The following is a 23,796-nucleotide window of genomic DNA, read 5'->3' on the forward strand; positions in this document are numbered from 1 at the left end:
ATACATAGAAAGTTAATGGGAATCTCTTTTACTGCCCAAAAAAACTGACTCGATTGGCAATTTTTAGGGATTTTAAATCTATTTGATAGAGTGAAGACTTCCAGAACAAGGCTTAATCACTTTCTCGTCACCAACCCGAGGAAGAAACAGCTAATTGATTTCTGTAGTGTCCAGCAGGGCTCTTTGGACTAAAGCACAGTCTGTCCCAGGATTTTCGATAAGGATGAGGAAAATCCAGTGGGTGGGAGAAAGCAGCCAGCAAGCGTGTGCGTGTCTGTGTGTGTGTGTGTGTGTGTGTGTGTGTGTGTGTGGAGCTTGTGTGAATGTGCAAGGGCGGGTCACTATTTTATTCATTTTACTTTATAGCCCAAACCTTTACATGTGCCAGTGTTGCAACATTATTATTGTCATTTCTGTCACGGTGAAATGCTTTTAAAATTTTGGCTCATCTTTGCACCTCTGCTAAAATAATGTCATATCGCAGAGTTTGGATTATACACATTGCTAAAGTTTCCCTCCTGTTCTATACATCATCCTCTTCTGACAACCTGGGTGTTTCGGGCACCATCCGCTGTAAAGTGTACATCAGGCTTACTGTTGTTTTGTAGCCTGACAAAATTACGAATTTTGGCCTTGAGGCATTCTTCGAGCGAGTTAATGAGGCCATTCTATCTTTAATCCTTAAACTATTATGAATGTGGAAATAGAAAAAAGATTGAATTGCAGCAGGGTTGATCTCAGTTAAAGAGAAAAGAGGAGATAAATCCATTGCATATTTGTTATTTAGACATGGAAGGAATTGATAATTAGAGTCACAGAATTATGATGTGAGATGACTCTTTACTTAGCAAAAACAAAACAATTAAGATAATGCACTTTGTCATTTTCCATTGTCAGTTCACAGGAATTTATTCTCAGCTGTAAAATGAGACAGTTTGATTTGCATCTAATAACCTTGGGGCATGGACTAGATTTTCAGATGCTGACAATGTCTTCGAGTTTGAATCCAGTGCTCTTTTGCAAATGTTAATACAGTATCTGATAATGCTGTGCACTTATTTTTCTTTCATTTATTTATTCACTTTATGTTCTGGTTATCAGAATAAATTTAACTCGTATCTGTTGCCTGTAATTTAGCATTCTGTTGGCATATTTAAAGTAAAATAATAAGAATGTATTAGTTCTGGGTTTATGCCATTTTGAACTTATCGGTCCTGGGTTATTGTAACCTTTAAATAATGCTTCTGCAGCTGCATCTCGACCATAGAGAAGTCCACTTGTTGGCTGCTCAGAGACGTCAGTGTCCCAAAGAAAGGCTTATCATCTGGGAAGGTGTTTTGTTTAGATAAGTACTGAATACATTAGAGGGAGTACAGAGTGTTTATTAAAAGCACTTGTATGATTGCATCTTAGATCCACTTTGGAATACTACTGAGTCACTGTTTATGTGATTTTGTCCGGCACAAAGCTGCTCATGGGATATAACAATGACGAAATGCCTCCTCGTGTTAAAAGCCTATCCAGTTGCAGTGTACACTGTTTAAACTCAGATCTGACCAGGGTGTCAGTAAATCCAGCGTTCTTTTTGGGAAAATAAGAAAATAAATAAATAAATAAAAATCACCATGTAGTAAAATTCTTTGGTATTGTGATTAGGGATGGAGTAGCTTCTCATAGCTGCTAAATGTTCCAGAAAATTGTAACTAGCGATCCATAGAAAAATCAAGTCTATGGAAAAGCTAATTGCATCCTTCTTAAAGCTGTTTGAATTATTTGATAAATGACCCTGCATCATGTAGTCTCACATTGATCTCATTGAGCTCATGACTGCTTCTAAGCACCATGGACCATTTTAGCATCTTTTAGCTTAGCCTTTTGGTTTTACTTATTTCGTTCACGCTCCAGTTTATCTATTTTTTTCCCAGCAGGCTACGGCTTTAGCTGTCTTGATATGCCACCTGCATATTACCAAGTATTCAGACAAATTCATGCAAATGTTACTTAGGGTCTGCTGGATGTAACTATAATTGCTAATGCATTGCCCATGTTGTGATGAGGTCGATATGGTCTTTGGTGGGAAGAAAAAAGAGTGATTGCCTTTGTTTAGGCTGTTACCGACAACAGTAAAAAATAAAGCAGCATTCAAGTATTCAAAGACAGGCACTACACACCTAATTTTTTTTGCATTTTAAACAGGATTTGTAAAGCTTTGTCTCTCAAATAGCTGACAACAGGAAGGCTGAGTGGCTGCTGCTCTGACAGCAAACCCAGTTTGTGCTGATCAGTTTTATGGTCCTCCGCAGCGTCTGCAGCTTTGCATCATTTTGGTATTGCCATCATAAACGCTTATGAGTTGACTCAACTTTTTTGTCACCTGATAGAATTTCAGCCCAAATCTTTGGAGTCAGAAGTTGTCATTTTGCATTTCAACAAACACTTGCATTAGCATGTGTCTTATGAACCAGCAAACAAGTCCAAATTGGGAGGTCAGGGTTGAAGAAGTGAATTAAGTCACTGAACCTTTGTCGGAAGACTCAGGCTACGTGCCACAGACAACAGTAACGACAGATAAACGCAGAACATTTCGACAGATGTGCCTATCTTGCACACGGCGACGGCGTTTTTAGGAGTTCAAAACGGAGAAAACGCAAACGCCCTCCAGAGTGGAGATCTTGAAAACGATCCAACCTCTCGTCGCCGTAGGAACAGTTCAAAACGCAGAAGTGCGTTTTTTGCACACGTTAAGTGGGTAGTTCTCCATTAACGACTCACATATCTCACTATATTTATTTTGGACACTCTCCCAATCCACATTATCCACTGCCTTCCTGGCTTTGTAGTTCAGTGTCGTGTTCAGGAGCAACTGGAGCTCATCATCTGTCCAAACAAAGTTTGAAGGCGTACTGTTGTTGCCGCCGCGCTTCGCCATTTTCTTCCAACTGACGCGGAGGAAGTAGCCACAAAACAGGCATTTCTCATATTTATTAATATATATAACTCATATAACAATACCAAAGGTATTGTTGCTACTGCCACCTACGTCCGGGGCGTGCATACTACATCAGCAAACTGCGAGTTTTATACGTTTTCCCTGTTCCCATGGGTAGACAGATATCCACCCCCAAGCGCTCGTGAGAATGCAGATAAATTGTGGAGGAAAAAAACGGACATCTGCGTTTATGCTTCAGAGCGTTGTCGTGGGCACGTAGCCTCAGATTCACAAACGTGCACAAAAACTTGTTGTTTGGGTTAGGAAAAAATAATTGTTTGACATAAAACACAAACCCCCTCAAAACTGTGCATGTTCCTTACAAAGTTCTGGTGTCAGACACGATAAGGTAAAATGTCAATATTTTTCTCTGGTGACTGAGCTGCAGAATTTGCATGAATCAAAATATATGTCTTGTTTACTGTCAAGTGTTTACATATTAACGGGAAATGGATGAATAGTAACACCTTCCCCCTTCACACGTCTCAAACAGCCACCCATCTGCTTTCTTTAAAGTCTGTGGAGCAGATAGAAAAAGCTCCTCTGATACACTCACAGCCCAGTAACCACTAACTCTCATTAAAGCCACATGTCTACCTGTGGCTTTAATCCTCCTATCGGACAGGACCTAGAAATCCCCTCTAGCCCCGCTTACTAACCTGGCAATAAGTGCCTCAGGACATGTCGACTGGCACCAGTGCGCTCGATCACATTTTCAAACAAATGATCTTTTGTTATTTTATGTTGCACTGCCAGTGTCTTGTCAGTATTTTCTTGCTTCTGTGAAACTGACCTAATACTGAATAGGCATGGAAATAGTTAGGCACATTAAGTCACCCTGAGGTGGCTTTGATTTGTATTTATTATTAATATCATCTGCTTGTGAGCGCTCCCTTTGATGTTTGCCTTTTTATTATTTTTTTTTTTTTAAATCTAACAGCCTGTAAAACAGGGTGATGAAAGCGTAATATAGTATTATTTTTTGTGTGTATGGAAATATTTAATTTGTGCTGCTCTGATGTAATTTTTTTCTTTTTTTTTTTAATCATTATTCCTTGTAGGGAACATTTTTGACATGCCTCAATGTAAGATGAAGATGAAATGCTACCGCCAGCATCTATTTTCATCCAGAGAACGCGGGTTATAATGTTTTACACAGTGTATATTGTAAACTACATATGGTCAAACATCAATCACAAATGCAATATGAATATTAATAACTTTATGCTCAGGGAGACTGTGAGGCATTACAGGTAAAAAGAAAAAAAATGGTTTCGAAAGGATTAGTCCCTGTGCTTGTGAATTTTTCAACGTTAGCCCTCTGAGAAGAGCTACTCTCTGTACAATATCAAGTTTTGGAAAGGAGCAACGTTTTGTTACTTTGCATAATTTGCTCCATAGTTTCACCTCTGATGTCGAATGTGTACCAGCCCCTCTTAACACACTGTGGATCATGCTTCCTTTTTTTTAAGTCATCGTGAAGAATAGTGATTCTATGAGAGGTTTTAGTAATAGATTTAGTCTGCACGCACATGCTGCAAATATAGTGAAAAATGATTAATGAGAAATTGACAAGGAAAGCCTATTTAAGTTTGTTTCTTTTGTGCCTAACCTTTTTCAAAAATATAAACACAAGACATTTCTTTCTGTCACCACATAAAGAAGCAGACATGCTCGATATCAAATTAAAACTTAGGGGAAAACAAACCTCTATTCCATTGAGGTCATAGTTGTAGATAAACTGCAAAGAAGGTTAAAAAAAAAAAACAAATCGGATCTGACTGTGATATTCTAAAATCCACATCCTGCACCCAAAAAGAATTCTCCACAAACTTGCTATTAGGAACACAAGCAATGTGCTCCTACAGCACTGTTTGACTTAGATGGATAGTTTTAAAAATGACATTGCTTGAGGCATCTTGTCAGGCTTAGCATGGCTCCGTCTGGAGCCACAAAAAGCTTTTCAACCCTTTCTTCAGACACCCGTCAGTGCTAGAAAAAAGAAATTCTGTAAACAGAGCTCAAAGTGTTTCATAAGTCAAGTATCCATTCACAAAAATGCATGTAAATACACAAAGCTTGAGAAGTTTGAGCCGCGCATTCGTCAGTTTGGCATCACATTTGCAACTTAATGAAAAATGCTGCACACCGAAATGCTGTTGTGCAAGACAAAACAGAACCTGACATTTTTAGGGGGGGAAGCAGAAGGGTTTTCTTGTTTCTTCTTTATTTGATTATATATATTTTTTGCACTTGCTCCCTATTCATTCCATTGTGCTGCTTTATACTTTGTCAGACAGGTGGATGTGTTTCTCAATTTGTTTCTGTTTTTTTTTCTGTTTTCAGCTCTTAAGGCGAGAGGAGATTTCTTTTATTTTATTGTGTCAATGTAATCTTGTTTAAAAGTTAAACCACAAACATACAATGAGATCCTTGTGAGAAGTGCACTGCTCAGCTGCATTATCAAGTTCGCACATTCACATCAGTGCAAGTCAACCTTTTGCTGCTGTTTTACGCCCTGTCGACGCAGAACTTACTGCAAAATGAGTTTTTAGAACTCATAGATGGAAAGATATGAGAGCTCTGTTAGAAAAGTTCAATGTATTTTTTGTCCACACTCTGTAAAAAAACAAACAAGTGTCTTTGAGGATAATTGCTGCATTCACCACACCCTTCCTTTTGATATCTGCATAGTTATCAATGTTGAGACTGTAGGGGGTACATAGCATCATTTCAAACCTCATTTAACACTGAACCGTACCCCTTTCTGAAGCTCAAATTGCTCACCGTGGAATAGCAGAGAGGCTCCAGACATTCATTAGCTTAATGAAAACAGGCCACTCTTCTTCTACCGCCCAGCGAGTGTGTTCCTGATGTAGCCGCAGCGACCATCTGCTCTCCAGCTCCCTGCCAGTTATAGGATAGTCCACAGCAAGTCCTGTGAAGAGAGGCATCCACAAAGGTGCCTTAATCACTCAGATCAGAGGACAGGCAAGGACAATAGGGATGCTTTCTTTTTCTTTTTTTTTTTTCTTTTTTTTGGGGCTGAGGGGTGGGGATTCGGCTCTGCATCCCCTGGCACTTTGCTATCCCTATTGCGGCATTCACCCGTGATGTTAATGATGCTCATGGAATAAGCTGAGTGTGCAGTTATTGGAGTTGAGTTGCAGCAGCCAAACACAGCTGGCAGTAAGTTATTAGCTGCTCAGCCACAGTGGGAGAGGGTGCATTCTGGAAAGGTTAATATCATTTAAGTGTTGGCCAGAGTGTGTTGTGGTGGGCGGCTGACCACCTGTTCAGCTTTGGGGGTGGACTTTTATGATCTCGTCCAACAGCAAACATTTCAAAGTCAAACACATTCATTGCAAATATGACATGTTATAGGTGGTCTTTATGTTCGTTTAAAGTGATGATAAGTGAAGTCTCCTCTGTTCACTGTGCACTCACTGTGCTCCTCAGGAACTAAACATTTAACTACAGTTTTTTTAATGAATTTCACCTTTTGGATTAATCACTGCTTAACTCAGCAGTGTGGTGCCCACAACAATACAGAAACTATAGCTCCTTCAATATGAGCACGAGCTGGTGCACAGTGTGAGGGAAATGATAGTCAGAGCCCTGAGGCTTGAATCTGATGGTTTGTCATTTGGATAGTATTACTTAATTTCCCACTGGGAAGAAACTCATTATTTCTGACTTTATCTCAGCACTGACCTCTGGAACTGTCTCAGGAACGTTATTGGTTTGAGTACATGCTCCCTTTTCCTTTCCTCTCCACAGCCCAACGTGAATGACCCTAAATGCCATTAAGATCCATGACTAGCAGGGGTGCAGTTCAAGCGAAGGATGGACACATATGTCATGCTGGACCACATATGAGAAGCGCATTCACCTTAATGTGCTTTGTACAGAGAACAGTGATATTGATTTATCACAGGCTACATTACAGCTTTTTTCCACATGATGAATGATGAACGGAATGTGAGATTATATTGATAATAGATGACTAATGGCCCAATGACACATCTTTTATGGTTAACCTTTTCTCCAAAAGGATCGAATTCCTTTTACATCCATCACATGAAGAGAGACTGCTTCATTAACACTTGTTTTCAAATACTGTCCATTTCAGCTGTTTCAGCGAGTTTGCTCTGCTTAAATGTTTTGGAAGCGCGCTGAAGCTGTTGAATTCACTTTTTTTTTTCCCTCCTGTGTCACAGTTTAACTTTGTAGGAAAGCTGCTGGGACCAAGGGGAAATTCTATGAAAAGATTACAAGAAGAGACGGGAGTGAAGATGTCCATCCTTGGCAAAGGGTCCATGAGGGATAAAGGGAAGGTAAGAAAACTATTGATTTGTGCTGAAATATTATTGTTTAACCTCTCAAAAAAGGAAATATTTACACAAACAAAAGCACTTGAAATTCCACCAGAGCACAGAGGAATATTTTAACCAACACTATCTGAGCAGTAACTGAGATGAATAACACTCAGAGTAGAATTAATAGCTTCCACTTGACAAACACATGTAGGCGAAAACGGGAATGTTTCTCTGTGTTTTGTGTAATGGCATATTCTGTAATAGTCAATTATGAATGGGAAGTAATGAATCTTTTTGCCAGAGTCATTTATCCCGCTGACTTGTGGTCCCCCCGGAGCCAAACTTATCCAAGCGTTTGTACAGACAGCCTTCTGGGTCTGGTATTCACTCTTAAAACAGGTCTCAGACTACTGCTATAGAGTTACGCTGCTATTATTACTGTAGCATCTGATTCAGACTTCTTGACATGACAAAAGACTCGCAGTCTTACCACCTCTCTGGTGAAACTGGAGCTGCATTTCAATGTGGCAAGAAGACGTTTAGGGCAGAATAATAACATAGGCTTTTAGGATGCCTTTAAAGTGGTTGTAACCGATATTTTTACAAAAAGAAGTAAGATTAAACACAATGAAAAAGTATGAAAGTGATCCTGTGTTTAAACTATCAGCTAAATTTGCAGCCACCCTCAGCTTTACAAAGTTTTCTATCTTAAAATGATCCCACTCATTGTTAAGCCCCAGCTTTACTGTCTATTCATTATCGCTGTTCCCTTTTTAAGCAAGCAGCAAAAATAAATGAATAAATGCAATTTTTTTTTATATAGTCAGATAACAGCTTGTGAACAAGAGAGCTTTCAGCAGAGTCAGATAAGTGCTGCTAGAGATCTAAAACAGGTCTGGAAAAAAAGTGTGAATATTGGATTTGCATTCATTTAGAGGTCAAAGAGACAACTCATAATAAATTACACAAAATGTTGCCGCTGTTACGTCAATACTGAGTTCACAACCTGTTTCAGCTGTCCCCAAGAAACCAAAGATGCGTTGCAGGGTTAAACTGCAGCATCGAACGTGTAAATGTAGCTCCAGTGTTCCTCTCCTCATAACGAATGGAGCCAGTACAGAGTGTTTACTACAGCTTTATTCTACATATATAACTAGTTGATGACCTGGATGTACTTTAAGATAACCCTGACGACTGCAGAATGCTTTAGCAACGTGTCACTTTTAATTATAATCCATTAAATTGATCCATTTGCCCCTTTTTAGGGCCACTTTTAGATAATTATGACAAAAACCTATACCCACATTTATACCATTTTCTTATATTTTAGTGGAAACATCATCAGAAGTTTTATATAAGAAGCGAACAAATTTTTACATAAACTCCACATGATCATACAACAGAACAGAAAAAAATATCATCCAAAGTGCAGCTGTTGATAGATTATTTCACTTTGTCAAATGTTCACAGTTTTAATTCCTTCTGACATTCGCTGCCTCGGTTTCAGCTGAGGCGCCACAGTCAACCATGCAAACTTCATAACAGACGCTGACATGGGGGGAAAATGAGGCTGTAAATCCCAGCGCTTTACATAAACAGGAGGCATAAAGCACAAACAAAAAAAAGCAAACTGGCCCAGCAGCTTTATTTCTCTCTCAGTCTCAGTTTGAGCAGGTAATTTCCTCTTAGATGACAAACTCGGTCCATTCTCATGATGACGCTCTGGAAGATGAAAGAAACACAAAATCATAGGCTATCTTCACCAATGGTAGTTGCTTGTTTTTTTTTTTTTTAAATAATCAAATTAAAGAGATTTATGATCAGAACTGTGGATGGCAGGTCCCCAGCCCTTCCATGTGCTGAAAAATCCATGGGAAGACACTGAATTCAAAGTTGTTCCTAATCCAAGATTACAGGCTGGCGGGCACCTTGCACAGCAGCACTGCCACCAGTCGTGTGTGTTATTGTGTGAATGGAAAACACATTGCACTTTACAAAATATAAGCATAAATACAGTTAGTTCACCATTAGTTTGTTGAGTTAATGTATGAGGACTGCATGATGAATCAGATTAATTTGGAATTTAATCAATTGGATTTGATTGGATTATGATTACAAGGAATTGGACTCCAATTGGCTTGAATTGGACTGTATTATTAAAGTGCCTTGAGATGACATTTGTTGTAATTTGGCGCTACATAAATAAAACTGAATTGAATTGAATTAATCAGACCTCTATACAAAATTAATAAAAAAAATATGAAATAAATTGTTTTAATTCCTTAAGCCAGTTAGTCTTCCTGTGTTGCACTAATCCGAGTTTGCATGGGGAAAATCAGTTTCTGTGGAACCAGAGAAAACATCCCTGTTAGTCAGCAAATGTAAAGGTATTCTTTGTTTATCTTTGATATGATTTTCTTTCTTCACCATGCTAACATTATCATATTCCCCAACTGAAAAGAAGCAGGTCTGCCATATTGCAGGATCCAAATATTTATCAAAACTTGTCTTTTTAGCGTTACTTGTCCAAGCTCAAAGTTGTTCCCCATAGCAAAGCAAAGTTTCTGAAAACAGTATCATGCAGATAACAGAGGCCAACCAGCAGGCTAATAGCCACACTTTACATCTACTGAGTCAGATTACTGCACATCCTATATACTGCAGTTATAAATCTTTAGCAGCACCTCATTGTAATGTGCCTGTGAAATAAAGCAGTTTGAAATATTACCTGAGTGGTGCAGCTTTTGGACAACTCATTCAACAAAAATTTCTTAAATAACTGAAGTGTTTATCAGTTCAGTTATGTTCAGTTATATACGTCAGTTCTGTTTTTTGCGAGATATAAAAATAAATTATGAAGGCAGCTGAAGAGCAAAGATGTGTCCTTACTAATCACTATTTTTGGATGTGTCTTAGCTGCTGCACGAGTTCATTTAGAATTTTGGCTGCCTGCCACTAAACCTACTTAGTTTACTCATGTGCTACATTAACACGTCCTTTGTGTGTTCAATTAAAAAATATATTGATCACATTGTTAGAAACATAAGATTTTATTGACCTGCATTCCAGAGTCTAAGTTATGATAGTGAGCTGAACATGACATTGCACATTACATTGCAACCTCGTACTGTTTTATTCATCAGAACAGTATCACTAATATGGAAATCCATCCTGAGTGGGACCTATGCTGTGTTCAGACAATAATAGACCCCGAATACCTATATCTTATCAACAAAGGCAACATGCTGCTGTTGATTTAGGTTCTTTTTTGTTTGTAGTATTGATATCTATGTACTGTTTGACCAAGTGTGAATGGATCTGTGATGAGACTGACATCCAGAGGTCATGGAAGAAAGGCATGAAGCCAGTCAGGGCTGCTGGCCACAAGGCAGTGTCGAACACACACAGCCAGTCCCATTACATGCAAAAGCACATTGTCAACATGTTTCTGCAGCCAACTTCATTTGCTCTGGAGAGTGGATCAGTTCAGGTTTAAGACTGTATTTCAGGTTTTAAAATCAGAACATCTCACCTGCCATATGATCAATATAGCACATTGCACACACATATTAGTCTGGTTAACATGGTGCTGTGTCACAAAGCTAAAACATAAAGTCAAGATTTCATCTCTTACGCTCTAGAATTTTTCCCCAATAGCAAATCAAACACTGAAAGTTACAAAGAATTTTTTCTTTTCTTAAATTTCTCTTTACTTTCCCCCCCAAATCCCTTAAAAAAATTTAAATTTTTTTTTATTTCAATTGACTGAGAACAGGAGGCATGCTGCAGTTAGCTCTGTGTGTATCGGGTGTCTCTCAAAAACCTCAAAGTGAAACTGTGAGAACTCACAGACACATCCTGCATGAGTGTTTTGATCTCATCCATAATGACCTGACAGAGTATTTGTTGACTGTTGAGGTTCTGGGAGCGCTTTATAATTAAAGATGACCCCCAGAGGGTAGAACGCAAGGACTGTGATGCAAGGACAACAAAAGTTTGAATCCCCGGATTAGCTGATAGGGGAAGAGTACATGAGAGACACTTATTCTTTTGTCTTTTGGGTTAAGACACATCAACACTTAAGTGTTGGAGAAATAAAAACAAGATAAAACTCTTTGCCAGTCTCTAATACTGTCACTGGTTCAAATAGATCAAATGTCTCCTATTCAAGTCTGTCATCATTTGCAATTATTTGTTAAGTGTGTATTGATTTTACAATTAAAACGGTGCCTTTTAAAACAGTTAGCTGTGGCCCTGAACTAACAGATCTTTAAGACTTTTAAAGTCGGAATGAAGCCTCAGGCTTGGCTCCGGCTCTCAGGTTACGAGAGTCACACTTCTTCTTGTGACTCAAATAGTCAAACGATCTAGTTTCAACTCCAATAACTTAAATTAACATAATAAGCCTGATGTTGAATTTATTTTTATGGTATCGCTAAAATTAATTTCACAAAACGTTTCCATTCTACAAATCAATAATTACTTTGGATGTTAAATGCTCAATCAAGCAGTCCTCAGGCTGAAATCGTGCAGTCCAAAGTGCGGACTGCATGGTAATGTGAGAACAAACTGAGCTTACGCTGACGTCTGCTGCACAAAAGCATTAGTCCAGAAGTGTGACATGTTTGCAGTTCTTGGAGCATATTTGAAAGCTATTGATTATGTTTTACATTTACAGAGTAGCAGATGTCAGTGGGTGATGAAGAAAGTGTCTGGACTAAGCAGTTTCTTTGATCTCTTTGAACTCATCGTTTTGGTTTTATGGCCTGCTACTCGTACCGCTAAAAAATCCGCCATCCCTGCTCTCGCTGACCTTGTGTTTACTACCCGACGTCTAACCTGATATCCCATTCAGTTATGTGGGGTGCAGACTGTAAAACATTTAGTAGCTGTAGAGCTACGTCTTTCTCTTGAAAAATGTACGAAAGAAAAAAACAAAGATGAAAAGAGTGAGTTTGTGAGGTGGACAGAGCAGTGCTCCTCCATATTTGATGATTGCCCAGGCGGTTCACAAGCTCACAATGCCACCTTTGCAATGTGATAAAACATCTGTAACTGTGTTCACAGATTGTTCAACTTACACCAAATGACCAAAGATATTCTCTTAATTCTGTGCAATATATTATATCCCCTGCGTTGTTAGTGTGTTTGTTCAAATGAAGAGTGATCTTATAATTTATGTAAAAAAACAGAAATTGCACCCACTTTTTTTTCTGCTGTCTGTCATGATGACACTTGCATTATCTCCCTCTCCCCTCTCTAAAAATATACTGTGCGGTTTTTGGCCATCCAGATGAAAAATGACCTGGTCTGCATGCACCTTCCGACAGTTAGATATCCCTGTGGCTACATTTCCAATGTGCAGCAATATTCTGACATAATAAATCGATTAAGACGGAACTCTGAGTGAAACACTGCCATCTACACTGCATTTACTTATCACTTGAACCCAAATAAGTTGATATTCAGTGTAATATCCAATTTCAGCTATGTGGGTTATGCCAGTCTTAGTCACATTATGTAGGCATGCATACACCGTAATCGCAATGTAATGTCTTGCCAAAGTTTTCGTGTCATCTGGCAACACACAACACTGGCCTCCAATGCGTATCTATCAGTTTCAGACTTGCCAGGTCTTAATTATAAGCAACGTTTGACTTTTTTTTTTAGAAGCGTAGTGGGTGTCGAGCAGGATGACTGCTTGTAAAAAAAAACAAAAAAAAAAAACATTACAGTGGCATTGGGGGATGAAGAATGAGCTTGACTCAACTAAAAGGTAAACAGGAATATGAGAAGAATATCCTATCTGCAAAGCAGTACCATATTTGAAATAGTCTTACACTAAGTTTGACAGTGGGAACATTGTCCTGCAGGCACACTGGCCTTTGGGTCTGCTGTTTTATTAATGAAACTTACCATTTCTCACCTGTCCACCAGGTGCCCTCAGCACACCTGTTCCTCATTTGCCAATCAGTGTGCTGCCTCCACAGCTGCACCTTGTAAGTCGTTGTATTGACATCTCCAACTATCACGCACTCTGATCATTTTGCCAGCTTTTTGGTGATTGCTCATCTGAACGCCTCTCAGTCTGTGTGTGATATATTTTGATACACAGTTGTGCTTTTTGATGGTACCTTTGTTGTCATTTCTACATTGATCATCAGGGCAACTTGCACAGTTTGCTGTGTCTGAGTTACACGATGTATATCCATTTAAACATTTCCAGGAGCTGTTTCGGAGCGCAGCCTGCCGAGCATTCCTCACAACAGCTACAAATCACAAAGTGCAATTTATATACCAGAAAAGTGTTCGGTAACACCATCCCTGGGGCCAGAATTTATGACTAAAATGTCATGCCAACTCTGTCAGTTATTTCTGTTTTATCACTGGTTGACAGATGAGTATTGTATGACTCTATGAGTTAAATTATCCTTTGAGTGGGGGCGGGACGACACACACACAAATATTCCCAAGATGTTTATGTGCAAGGTATCCATAATGTAGTGATTATTTTCAAGGGAACGCATAAATGCTCATGTGGGCTTTAGCATGCATGTCCAAGAGCTGCTTAAACACCAAAACACCATTATCGTCATGATGTTTATCTCAAGATTTCCAAGATCACAAGAATCTTTCATGTCAGCAATGTGTTTTATGGCTAAGTGCCTGTAGTTGGAACCAATCACTGTCTTGTGGTGTGCAGTCATTAACGTAGTGGGACTCCTTAAGGGCTCATTTATGCTCAACGTTAAATATGCAGACGCATACAGAGAGAGCCTTCTGCGTATTTTGGTACGTTTTCAGAGACCCTGCGGATGCGTACCCAAACGGAGCAGAAACACCAGAAATCGTGGGGGCAGCGTTGTGCAGTGTAGCTCACGTGCAACCGGCGAAAAATGAACAAACAAGAAGAAGACCAAAAAACAGATATGGTGGAACTTTATTTGAAGAGAGGCTGGGCAAATGTGTACAGAACTACAAACACATCTATGATGCATAGGGACAGAGAACTCCTAAAGAGTATGTGGGCAGTGAGGCTTGACAACACTTGAGACGGACATACCTATTTACATCAGAAAGTGAGCATAGATGACCCATAAGAGTTTAGCCAAAATGTCTAAAGCCTTTTGCCCAAGGATATTTGCCCTACAGAAAATAACAATCTCACTACTATGTTTTAGGAATGTGTACAAACGTGCCTGTTACATGTTTTATACTGAGACTGGGCTCATACAGTAAACCATCCTGGTGAGTCAGTCTAGATAGCCACAGTCAATGTGTCCAAATTTTCAAATAATCAAATGTAAACCTCCTCTGAATAATTGTTTTTTTTTAACTTTTGCAAACAGTCTATGTTTCTCTTCTTAGCTTTCTGTGAATACCCCATCTGCTCCAGACACAGCCTGTTAGATTACAGTCTCTGCGTTAGATTGATGTACAAATTCCTCATAGAAGTTTTGTTGAGTAGAATTACACCATAGATTTAAATGGACACATTCTAGACAACATTATAGCATTATTATTATATATCTAATATCAGGGGCATTTACATAAAATCACGACTTATTAGTGAAAGATTATCATTTTTCTTTTTCCACGCTATGAATATGTAATGAGTGTAATATTTACCAGACAGAGATGTTCTGCTGTAATGTAGGGGCTATTAAATCTGCAGATAACATTCAAAATTAGGGTCTATATAATATGCAGTAGGAGGTAATTTTTCGAATGATTAATCAAGCATAGCTACTCTGGGAGAGAAAAAATGGTGCTGGAATTGAACATAATATGTCGACTTTACAGCACTTCCATTAATTTTCCGCTGAAACTCCTGGTCTCATGAAGAAGAATCCCTCTGGCTTTATTAGATTAATGTTCAAAAATCTGCACAACTAAAAACATGTCTGCGACCTTTACTTTGTTGTGGTGCATATTTCAAGTTCCTATCCCTAGACTAGTGAGTATGGTAGCGTGCCGGCATCAGCACTTACCTCAACGCCCCCCATGGTGCCGAGAGCACATCGTACTCAATCAACTGTTGCTGCGCGAAGCAAAGTGGGAAAACATTTTGAATGTCAGCTTTCAAACTCAAATCCAATTTTTTCACTAACACAACTAATTTCGCTTTTTTTGGGGGCCGCGGACTGTTTGTATTTGGCTTCACTTAGTGACACTTAGGTTGTTACACAATAGACAGCAGCGCGGGGGATAACATGTTACTGTGTGAGCTTCAGAGTCAGAATATCAAGTGTTATCCCTCTTCTACTCTTTCAGCCAACATAGTGTGAACGTAGCATTAGTGCAGGCTCACATTACCACTGTTCATTTAATTACCTGACAAAAATACACTTGTCCTTCATGTGTAACATTGATATTCTGACTAACAGGTCATCCATCATTGTGTAAGAAAATAAAAACAGGCCTCCGGATCAATCGTTAATCAGTTACAGGCTGTAATATTTTACTATGCTCAATGGCCGAAGTGTAATATTTGTGACGTTAATTTCAGTTTGCAGGATATGACAACACAATGGTCAACTTTGCAGTCGTTTTTTTTATACGAACCTTCCTCACCTGCTCTTTTGTTTTCACAGGAAGAAGAATTGCGAAAAAGTGGGGAGGCCAAATATGCCCACCTGAGTAATGATCTGCACGTTTTAATTGAAGTCTTTGCTCCACCAGGAGAGGCCTATTCCCGCATGAGTCACGCCTTGGAGGAAATTAAAAAATTCCTAGTTCCAGTGAGTTTATTGCTTTACCTGATTTTTCATTCTCACGCCCTTCATGAGCAGCAGTTGTTACTGCTGACTTCATCGTTTCTTTAGCAAACTTATTAACATAACAGTTTCAAAGTTCACATTATCTGGGGTTTTGATTACATGAGAGGAAGATATAAGCATGAAGTTTCTCTCTGCCGCTCTGCACTGCATGCCCTTTGTTGCAAAGGAGAAATAATGTATTCTGCAATTAAAGTGCAGTATGAAACAACTTGCAAGACTCCAGCAACTTATAGCCTGGAGAACTTTGCAATAATTAGTGTGCATGTTGTGTGCTCTTGCTGAGCCTAAGCTGTAAATATTAATCAAGCTTTGCAAATGGGACAAGCCTAATAGAGGAGTTGTGCTGTATGAGTCTACTTTATGAAGTTCATGCTTCTTCCTGTATAGAGCCAATGTTTTGTGCGCGCACTGGGCCAAGAGGAAGATGACACTGCATCCGCATCGAGCAAAACCAAACACAAATTACGTGAGACCAAATGCCAAAAAAGAAATTAGAGCAGGACTATAACCATGTTTCCAGAGAAAGTTAAGGTGCCTGATATAATATAAACTAAAACAAGATGCTGTGCTGCTGCTGCTGCTACTGCTGCTGCTGCAAAACAAATGCTAATTTAAAATTTAATATGAGCAGCACATACACTTTCTTTTAACAATACTTTTTAACTGTGTAGGGAATGGTGCCATTTTTATTTTTTCTGATTTCAACTGCTTAACAAGTAGAAAAACACTTCTGTGTCATATTCTTGTTTAATTGTTCTCTTAATGTTTTTTTAATGGGTGGAGGGTTGGACTGCAGCAATCTATTACTACAGAGCCAGGCAGTTGTAATACATGCTCACAAATGTGCAAGTTACAGATGGCGCATGTTTTTTTTTTTTTTTTAGACCATTCTTGTCAGTCTGTCTCCTCACATCAACTCGTGAATTTGTGACTCTGCACTAAGAATTTGCATGAAAACCAAAGGAACTGGCTTTCTGAGCATTTATTGAGCACTTTAAACCTGCTTGAATGTCTGGGTGATAAGGTGGGCTACTCTTCTCAGGTCAGAATGGACTTCAAAAAGAAAAAAGAAGTTCTTATAAACATATGTATTCATTTAATTATTTTCCATAAACTTCAATATTCTTTGATGGCCATCCCAGAGTATGGGTGTATTGCTGGCAGAGCCTTTGCTGTAGCTTCATTGCAGCAGCTTGGAATAATATAAGATATTTATCCTAAATTATTCTTGTAGAAAGTGCAGCCACATTTCCAAATTAGAATACACACAGGACCGGCTGTAATACATTTCTTTTAAACATGCACACACGTTCAAGCACAAACAGTTTAAATCTTTTGTGAAGATGTGCCAGCAGGATTAATGATGCAGAATAACTGGGAAGGAACCAATTCACAAGGATTTTGACAGAAGATAGAAAATAACTGCTGTGGAGGGGATAATACACTCTGTTTATGAATGATAAACCCCTCGGAGCTGCTTTCTTAATATATGTGCTAACTCAAATCGAAAGCCTTTAATATCATATTTATAAATAAATAAATATTTTTACATTGTTTATTAATTGGACATTTCCCTCCTTAAATGGCATTTTCACCACGAGTATGACAAAACCCCAGAATATGTTGTTAAGTTAGAATTTGTGGAAAGACAGAAAATCTCTTTCTGTTCCCGAATACAGCTCACACCATCTCCTCATGTCAATAAATACTGAAAATAAAGGGCATACCTTCTGTTTTATTGGCACTTCGTTGCTGGCTTGGAGATCTTATGGATATATGTAAATAAACAGTAGCATAATGTGATACAACATGCATCTGTCAGTATCCGCGGCGACAGATGTTTGCGGCTTCCAGTGATGAGTGGAAAAGACATCCTGCTGTTTTTTGTTTTGTTTTTATGCTGTACTATACATTAAGAGTTTTGTTGTAAAGAACTTGCTGTTGAGGTATTGCTAAGCAACAGTGGTGCATATGTGAATAGCACAAGTCTGAAAACAGGAAAAAAACAACAAGTAAGCTTACTTCAGTGGCGTGAACTGCACCCCTTCTTTGCTCGAAGCTGCTGCTAACGTTAACACTCAAATGTCTAACTAAACTGTTCACTGTGGGTAATGTCAGCACCAGGCTTGAAGAGAAGAAAGACCATTTCTATGTCTCTGCTGAATCAATATACCACAATTTCACCAATCGACACCCCTGTTAAGCTGATCTTTTAATGTATAATAGATTAGTTTATTGTTGGCTCAACATTTAAAAGGTAAAATGTGCCTTTCTAGAATTTAGTATGGCGAAAACATTCTGATCATTTCTGATCATGCCACAAACATGCTAGATTGGATTCAGCAATCCCCACAGGAAAACTCCCACTGCTCCGTCGGTCAATCTACCCCTGCTAGTCTGACATTATGTTTCAGAAAACCCAACTAAACTCTAGAGGATACAGCAGACAGAATAACAGGGAGGTGTAGCTGTCTGCCGCAATGCTACATGTGTAGTTTACGCTGCTGGTTGCCGCTGACATTCTACGTATGCGCCAGAGCATGTGGGCTGATTGAATGACTCACAGCACTCACTTCTTCTCCCTCCTTTAGTCTCTCATCTATTGTATGTCTGAACAAAAACTCGAGCTCAAGTCTTCTGCAAAGGTCGATTCATTTAAATGTGCATCACCCCCATGATGTCTGAAAATAGATGTCTTACCCCTATAATTTTTTGCAAAACCCTATCCTTACTGAGCTCCTGCGGAGTCTGCATAACATAAAAAAAATTAATACACTTCACTGGATACAAAAAAAGAGAATCTTATGAGGGTTGTGGGCATTTCTTTTGTTTCAATCTCAACCATTCATCATCTAAATAGCCTGTATGGCCACTTATAATTAGAATTTTAGATGTATAATTATGGAGTGTTTTCTAATTAGTGCTGTTTGCCTAACTGCGAAAGAGATAAAGAGATCTCTGACTGAGAAATAGTGAAAAATAACAAGTTGTTCTTCTCTCAACTGGATGAGATTGTTGCCTTCGTCTGGGCCCAAATGGCGCCAGAAGTAAGGCTCTAGCATGGTTGCCGCGTCTGCTCGCGTGAGCGGTGTTGATGACGTCACGAGTTCGTGCCCGCCATATTTAGTGGCTCAAGTCGTTGCGCCAGTAGTTGCAATTTTCTCCGTCACAGAGGTAGCGCTGCTACGTGAAGGTTAGCGCTACTCTACAACCACGAAAGTGGAGAAGAAAACAATGAAGAGCAGGAATACTGTCATTAATGATACTGCTGCAGTATTCGGATAATTTTATTTTTTTAATTCAGTTAAAAGAGGTGATGGTCTGAAGCCCCCGGCATCAGCACTTTTTGAGTCTCTGCCCTCTTCTTTGCCTTTACGTATCTGTCCCGTAGCTTCCTCCACACATTCTTACAGAACTCTCCCTCTTTCCCCAAAGTTCTGCCAATCTCTGTGCACAGGTTTGGGGAGTTTACGTGCTCCCTGTGCTGTTTCACTGCAGTTTCGTACAGCTGCCTGTACAAATGCACCTCCTCACTGAGCCTGGTCTCACAACGGTCCATCCGGTTTTTCGTTGGTGGCGCCGCCAAGTTACAAAAATCGACTGGTGCACGACAACGCGCTGCGCCGTCTTTTCAAGGGAAGCGCCATGCCTGAAACGTCATTTTGACGTCACGGTGCGACACCGCCGTGACAGACGCGTCAACCATGCTAGCGCCTTTAGTAGGTAGAGGGTGACACAGATGCTTGACGAAGATGTGTTGTAGTAATTTTCTGTGATGCTATTTGTGCTGAGTTACTTCTGAAATAACGTCATGTGAAACAATCTGTTTTTAGATGCATTAAAATTTGATTTGATCATCTAATGATGCTGACTTTGCGAAAATAGGCTAATTTAAGGTATCAGTCTAATTCTTTAATTTTGCCATTCAGCAAAGGGGACGTGGCATGTTGTGAAAGCTGTCATACAAGCGGTTGTGGATGGGTTTTCTTCAAATCATTTCTACCCTCCTAACAGAGAAACGAGCAAATGGCAATGATGACAAGAGATGACGATCTCAGCTTAATCTTGGTGGAAGAATAATGGCAGTGGATCAAATAATCCTTGTCCTCAGCTTCAGTGCACTAAAACAAATATGTGTGTGTGTGTGTATAAACTGAAACAGATGGTTTGATTGTTACTTTTTTTTATTATTATTAATGAGTATCTTTACTCAATAAAATCAAAAGGAAATCTAGTTTAACAACATATCTTCTACATAAAGAGATCACATCCCCTGAGACTGACGCTCCAAAAATGCAACATTTTGCATGTATTTTGGACAGATACATTTAAAAGGATACAAAAGCAGCTCTCTCATAAATTGGTCTGGTAATCGACAGATTCATATCACTGAGATAAAAGGTACAGAAGCTCCACAAAGCAAGAAATAAGTAAATGCAGACATGTAGCAGGTGGACCCAGAGAAAGGAGAGACTGGTGCCGTTGTGCTTCGTGTATTGACCTACTAAAGCCCAACTCTAGCTCTATGAAGGGCATCAAATGTGTGCAAGGTCATGCATGGTCAGAATTAATCACAGTGAGCAAACACTCTGGCCTGAGAAACCTCAGCATGGGCTTTATCTCTGTATGCTCAAGCTAACGCCTCTGTCAACAGTCAAATGTGACAAGCTCTGGCCGGTCTGTTGTGTGTTGGATCGGCTGCCAGATTCCCAATTAAGAGCTCTGCCAGTCTCCTTCAGACCAGTAAAATGCCCTTTATGGCCTTATTGTTTCTTTAATAAGAGGAGTTCATGTGTGCATCTTGTCCAATGTCGGGTTGTTGTTTTTTTTGTCTCCCTGCGTGACACAGGGGTGTGAAAGCTTTAGGCCTGTGTTTAGTACATTTTAAGGTAAAGAGCTTCCCTTTTAGGCTATCATACATCTCACTTTCAATGTCAATATATGCCTGAGCTCTGGATCATCTTTTCCTTTCTAGTTCTTAAAATGAGGCATTAACAACCTCAGATGAGCAACAACACATGATATATTACTGGGTCATTTTAAATTTTTTTATTTAATTGATTTTTTTTAAACAAAAACCTAGCCATAATGCAAAAGCAGTGTGTAAAAAAAAAACAAAGTCCACTCTAACTTTTTCCACAGGAAATGAGAGAAAAGGTAGCATCATAGACGTACTAAAAAAGGTTTTTTAAAGGTTGCCAGTAGAAAGTCGCTTCTCTCAAAAAAGAGCATGGTAGCACAGGTTAGATATGCAAAGTTGCATCTAAACGAACCACAAAGACTTCTGGAACAATGTCCAGATATGACCAAAATTGAGATGTTTGGCCTGCTGCACAATGTTTGTTGAAACATTTCACACAAACTATTAAGTATGATGGTGGAGGGGTGACGATTTTTTTTGTAGTCACAAGATAAGGGTAATTAAATTGACCATAAACCATAAACTCCTGTGTACATCAAAGTATTCTAGAGTCAAATTTGATCCCATCTGTCTGACAGCTAAAGTTTTGCTTAGACTGGGTCATGAAGTTCAATAGAATGGTTGGGAAAGAAAAGAATCAAGATGTTGCAATGATCCAGTCGAAGTCCAGACTATAACTCAATTCAATTTCTGTGAGAGCGGGACCTTAAGAAAGCCAGAACCTCAATGAACTGAAGCAATGTTGTAAAGAAGTGCGGGGCAAGATCCCTCCACAATAATATGAGAGACTGATAACACTATACAAGAAATGGATACTTGAAGTTATTGCTGCTAAATGTGATTCTACAAGCTATTGAGTTATTGGATGTAGTTAGTGTCCCACAAACTGCTTCTGTATTTAGGCTTAGTTTTTGTTCAATAGATTAATGACATTGTATGAAATGTCATGTGTTGTTGCTCATCAGGGTTTGTATTTACATCATTTTAAGAGCTGATCTGCAAAACCGACAGATACGACACAGAGTGTACTTTCTTCTTGTAAACTTTATAATTGCTGGTATCATTTTTTTATTTTTTTAAGATACCATGTTTTAGTGCCTTCTTATCTCATTCCCCTCCGTGAAACGAAACAACCTTGTGAAAAAGCTGCCAAAAAAAAATCGCTTCTTCGTCTGTCAAGATCACCGCCTCTAATACTTTGTTGCCATTACAACATTTAGCCTGGGGTATTAAATCATGTTGGTCTCGTTGAAGTATTTCTCTGAAATAAGCGTGTTTATCTGTCAGCAATGACAAGATAAAGAAAACTGCTTTGTCCTTATCTGCTGTGTAACGATCCACATCATATATTACGTCAGGTTGAGAGAAGCAGTTCAGAGTCTCAAGATAATGGTATTCCAAAAAAAAGTTGTTGGAACTACTTAATCAGCATTTGATTTATTGTTTTCGTGTTGGCTTTCTATTGTTGTAAAATGACAGAAAAGAGTTTTGATTTGATTCTTTTGTTGTCCTTCATCTCAACACGCACTCTGTGAATTGATTTGGAAACCTTGTTCTGGTTCTAAACATTCTTTTGTTCCCCATCCATCCATAAATTGCAGTCAAAATTGAATCCAAAGATTTTCTGAGGAGGATTTTTCCCCCACAATGCTAACGTCGCTACTGTGTGCCCCGTTACCAAAGATAACTTTTTTTCATCAACTATTCAACAATCAGCAGCACAATGTATTTCATTTGTCTCAAGGTCATTGTAATTTGCATACACCTGCTTGCAGTCAGAAGACAAATAACCTTGTTTCTTTTTTCAATGTGAGACGCGCTGCATTTTGCCTCCACAGGACTACAATGATGAGATCAGACAGGAGCAACTGAGAGAGTTATCTCTGTTGAATGGCTCAGACGAGTCAAGCAGAGGGAGGAGTGCACAAGGGAGGACCCTGCGACCAACAAGCACAATACTCACAAGGTAAAGGGATAGTTACAGCTGTGTGAAATCTGCTCTGTAAGATAGAAAAGAAGAAGAAGAAGCAAATATTTGTGTAAAATGAATTAACAAGGCTTCTGGGAGACGACTGTTTTAGATGTATTAGATTCTTAATAAATTTGCTCCAAAACACCCAAACATTCATATTAAATCATTCTTTGGGTTGATGACAAAACTAATTTAAAAAAAAATAATAAAAAATTTATATCAGGATTTTTTTATATATCCTAATTTCTTTGCAAAGGAATTCCTCAGGGAAGAAATTAAATATATTCTATATATTCCTACTTATATGGTTATCATGTTAGGTAGAACCTAGTGGGAAAATAGATGAGGTTTCAACTAACTTTAAGGAGGATATAGTATGAAAAAATAGCTTTTTCTGCACCTGAGCACATTTATGTGGGTGTCTGAACATGTACATGATATGTATTTTATATCATGTATGTATTTTATGTGTGTCGTGCAAAATCAGCAACGACATTTTTGTTGGATTGAATAACTCGTCGTTCCTGTGAATATCTTGGCCATGATTTTGCCATTTCAGTCTTTCAAATGAAATTATTAAGCTTTAATACGTATTTGCTATCCCTCATCAGGTCAAATCAGCTGCCACTGTGTTTTGGCATGATAAAGGATGGTTCCATTTGTATCATTTTGTATTTCAAGTCAAAGTCTTAGAGCCTTTTTATCTTTTAAAAAACCTTTTTAAAAAAATCACACTCTACATTAGGACTAACAGGTTGACGGTTCAAACATTATACAATGCAAAGATGCTCTTCATACACAAGCTGAATTACAGA

General features: G+C 38.8%; 1 protein-coding gene across 5 annotated transcripts in view; it reads left to right on the plus strand.

Moving 5' to 3' along the window:
• khdrbs2 (KH domain containing, RNA binding, signal transduction associated 2) overlaps positions 1 to 23,796 on the plus strand; it is a 73,868-nt gene that overhangs the window by 17,235 nt on the left and 32,837 nt on the right. For 4 of the 5 annotated variants that reach the window (XR_012770609.1, XR_012770607.1, XR_012770608.1 and 1 more), the window contains exons 3-5: positions 7,210 to 7,326; positions 15,903 to 16,049; positions 22,848 to 22,975. Coding sequence is in view for 2 of the 5 variants with exons in the window: in XM_075477880.1 (XP_075333995.1) it covers positions 7,210 to 7,326; positions 15,903 to 16,049; positions 22,848 to 22,975 (392 nt within the window). In the remaining 3 variants the exon portion in view is untranslated. The remainder of the gene's footprint in view (positions 1 to 7,209; positions 7,327 to 15,902; positions 16,050 to 22,847; positions 22,976 to 23,796) is intronic. The other variant, XM_075477903.1, reaches the window with a different exon arrangement.

This window comes from Odontesthes bonariensis, chromosome 2, assembly GCF_027942865.1.
Source record: "Odontesthes bonariensis isolate fOdoBon6 chromosome 2, fOdoBon6.hap1, whole genome shotgun sequence".
In the NCBI taxonomy this organism is placed as follows: Eukaryota; Metazoa; Chordata; class Actinopteri; order Atheriniformes; family Atherinopsidae; genus Odontesthes; species Odontesthes bonariensis.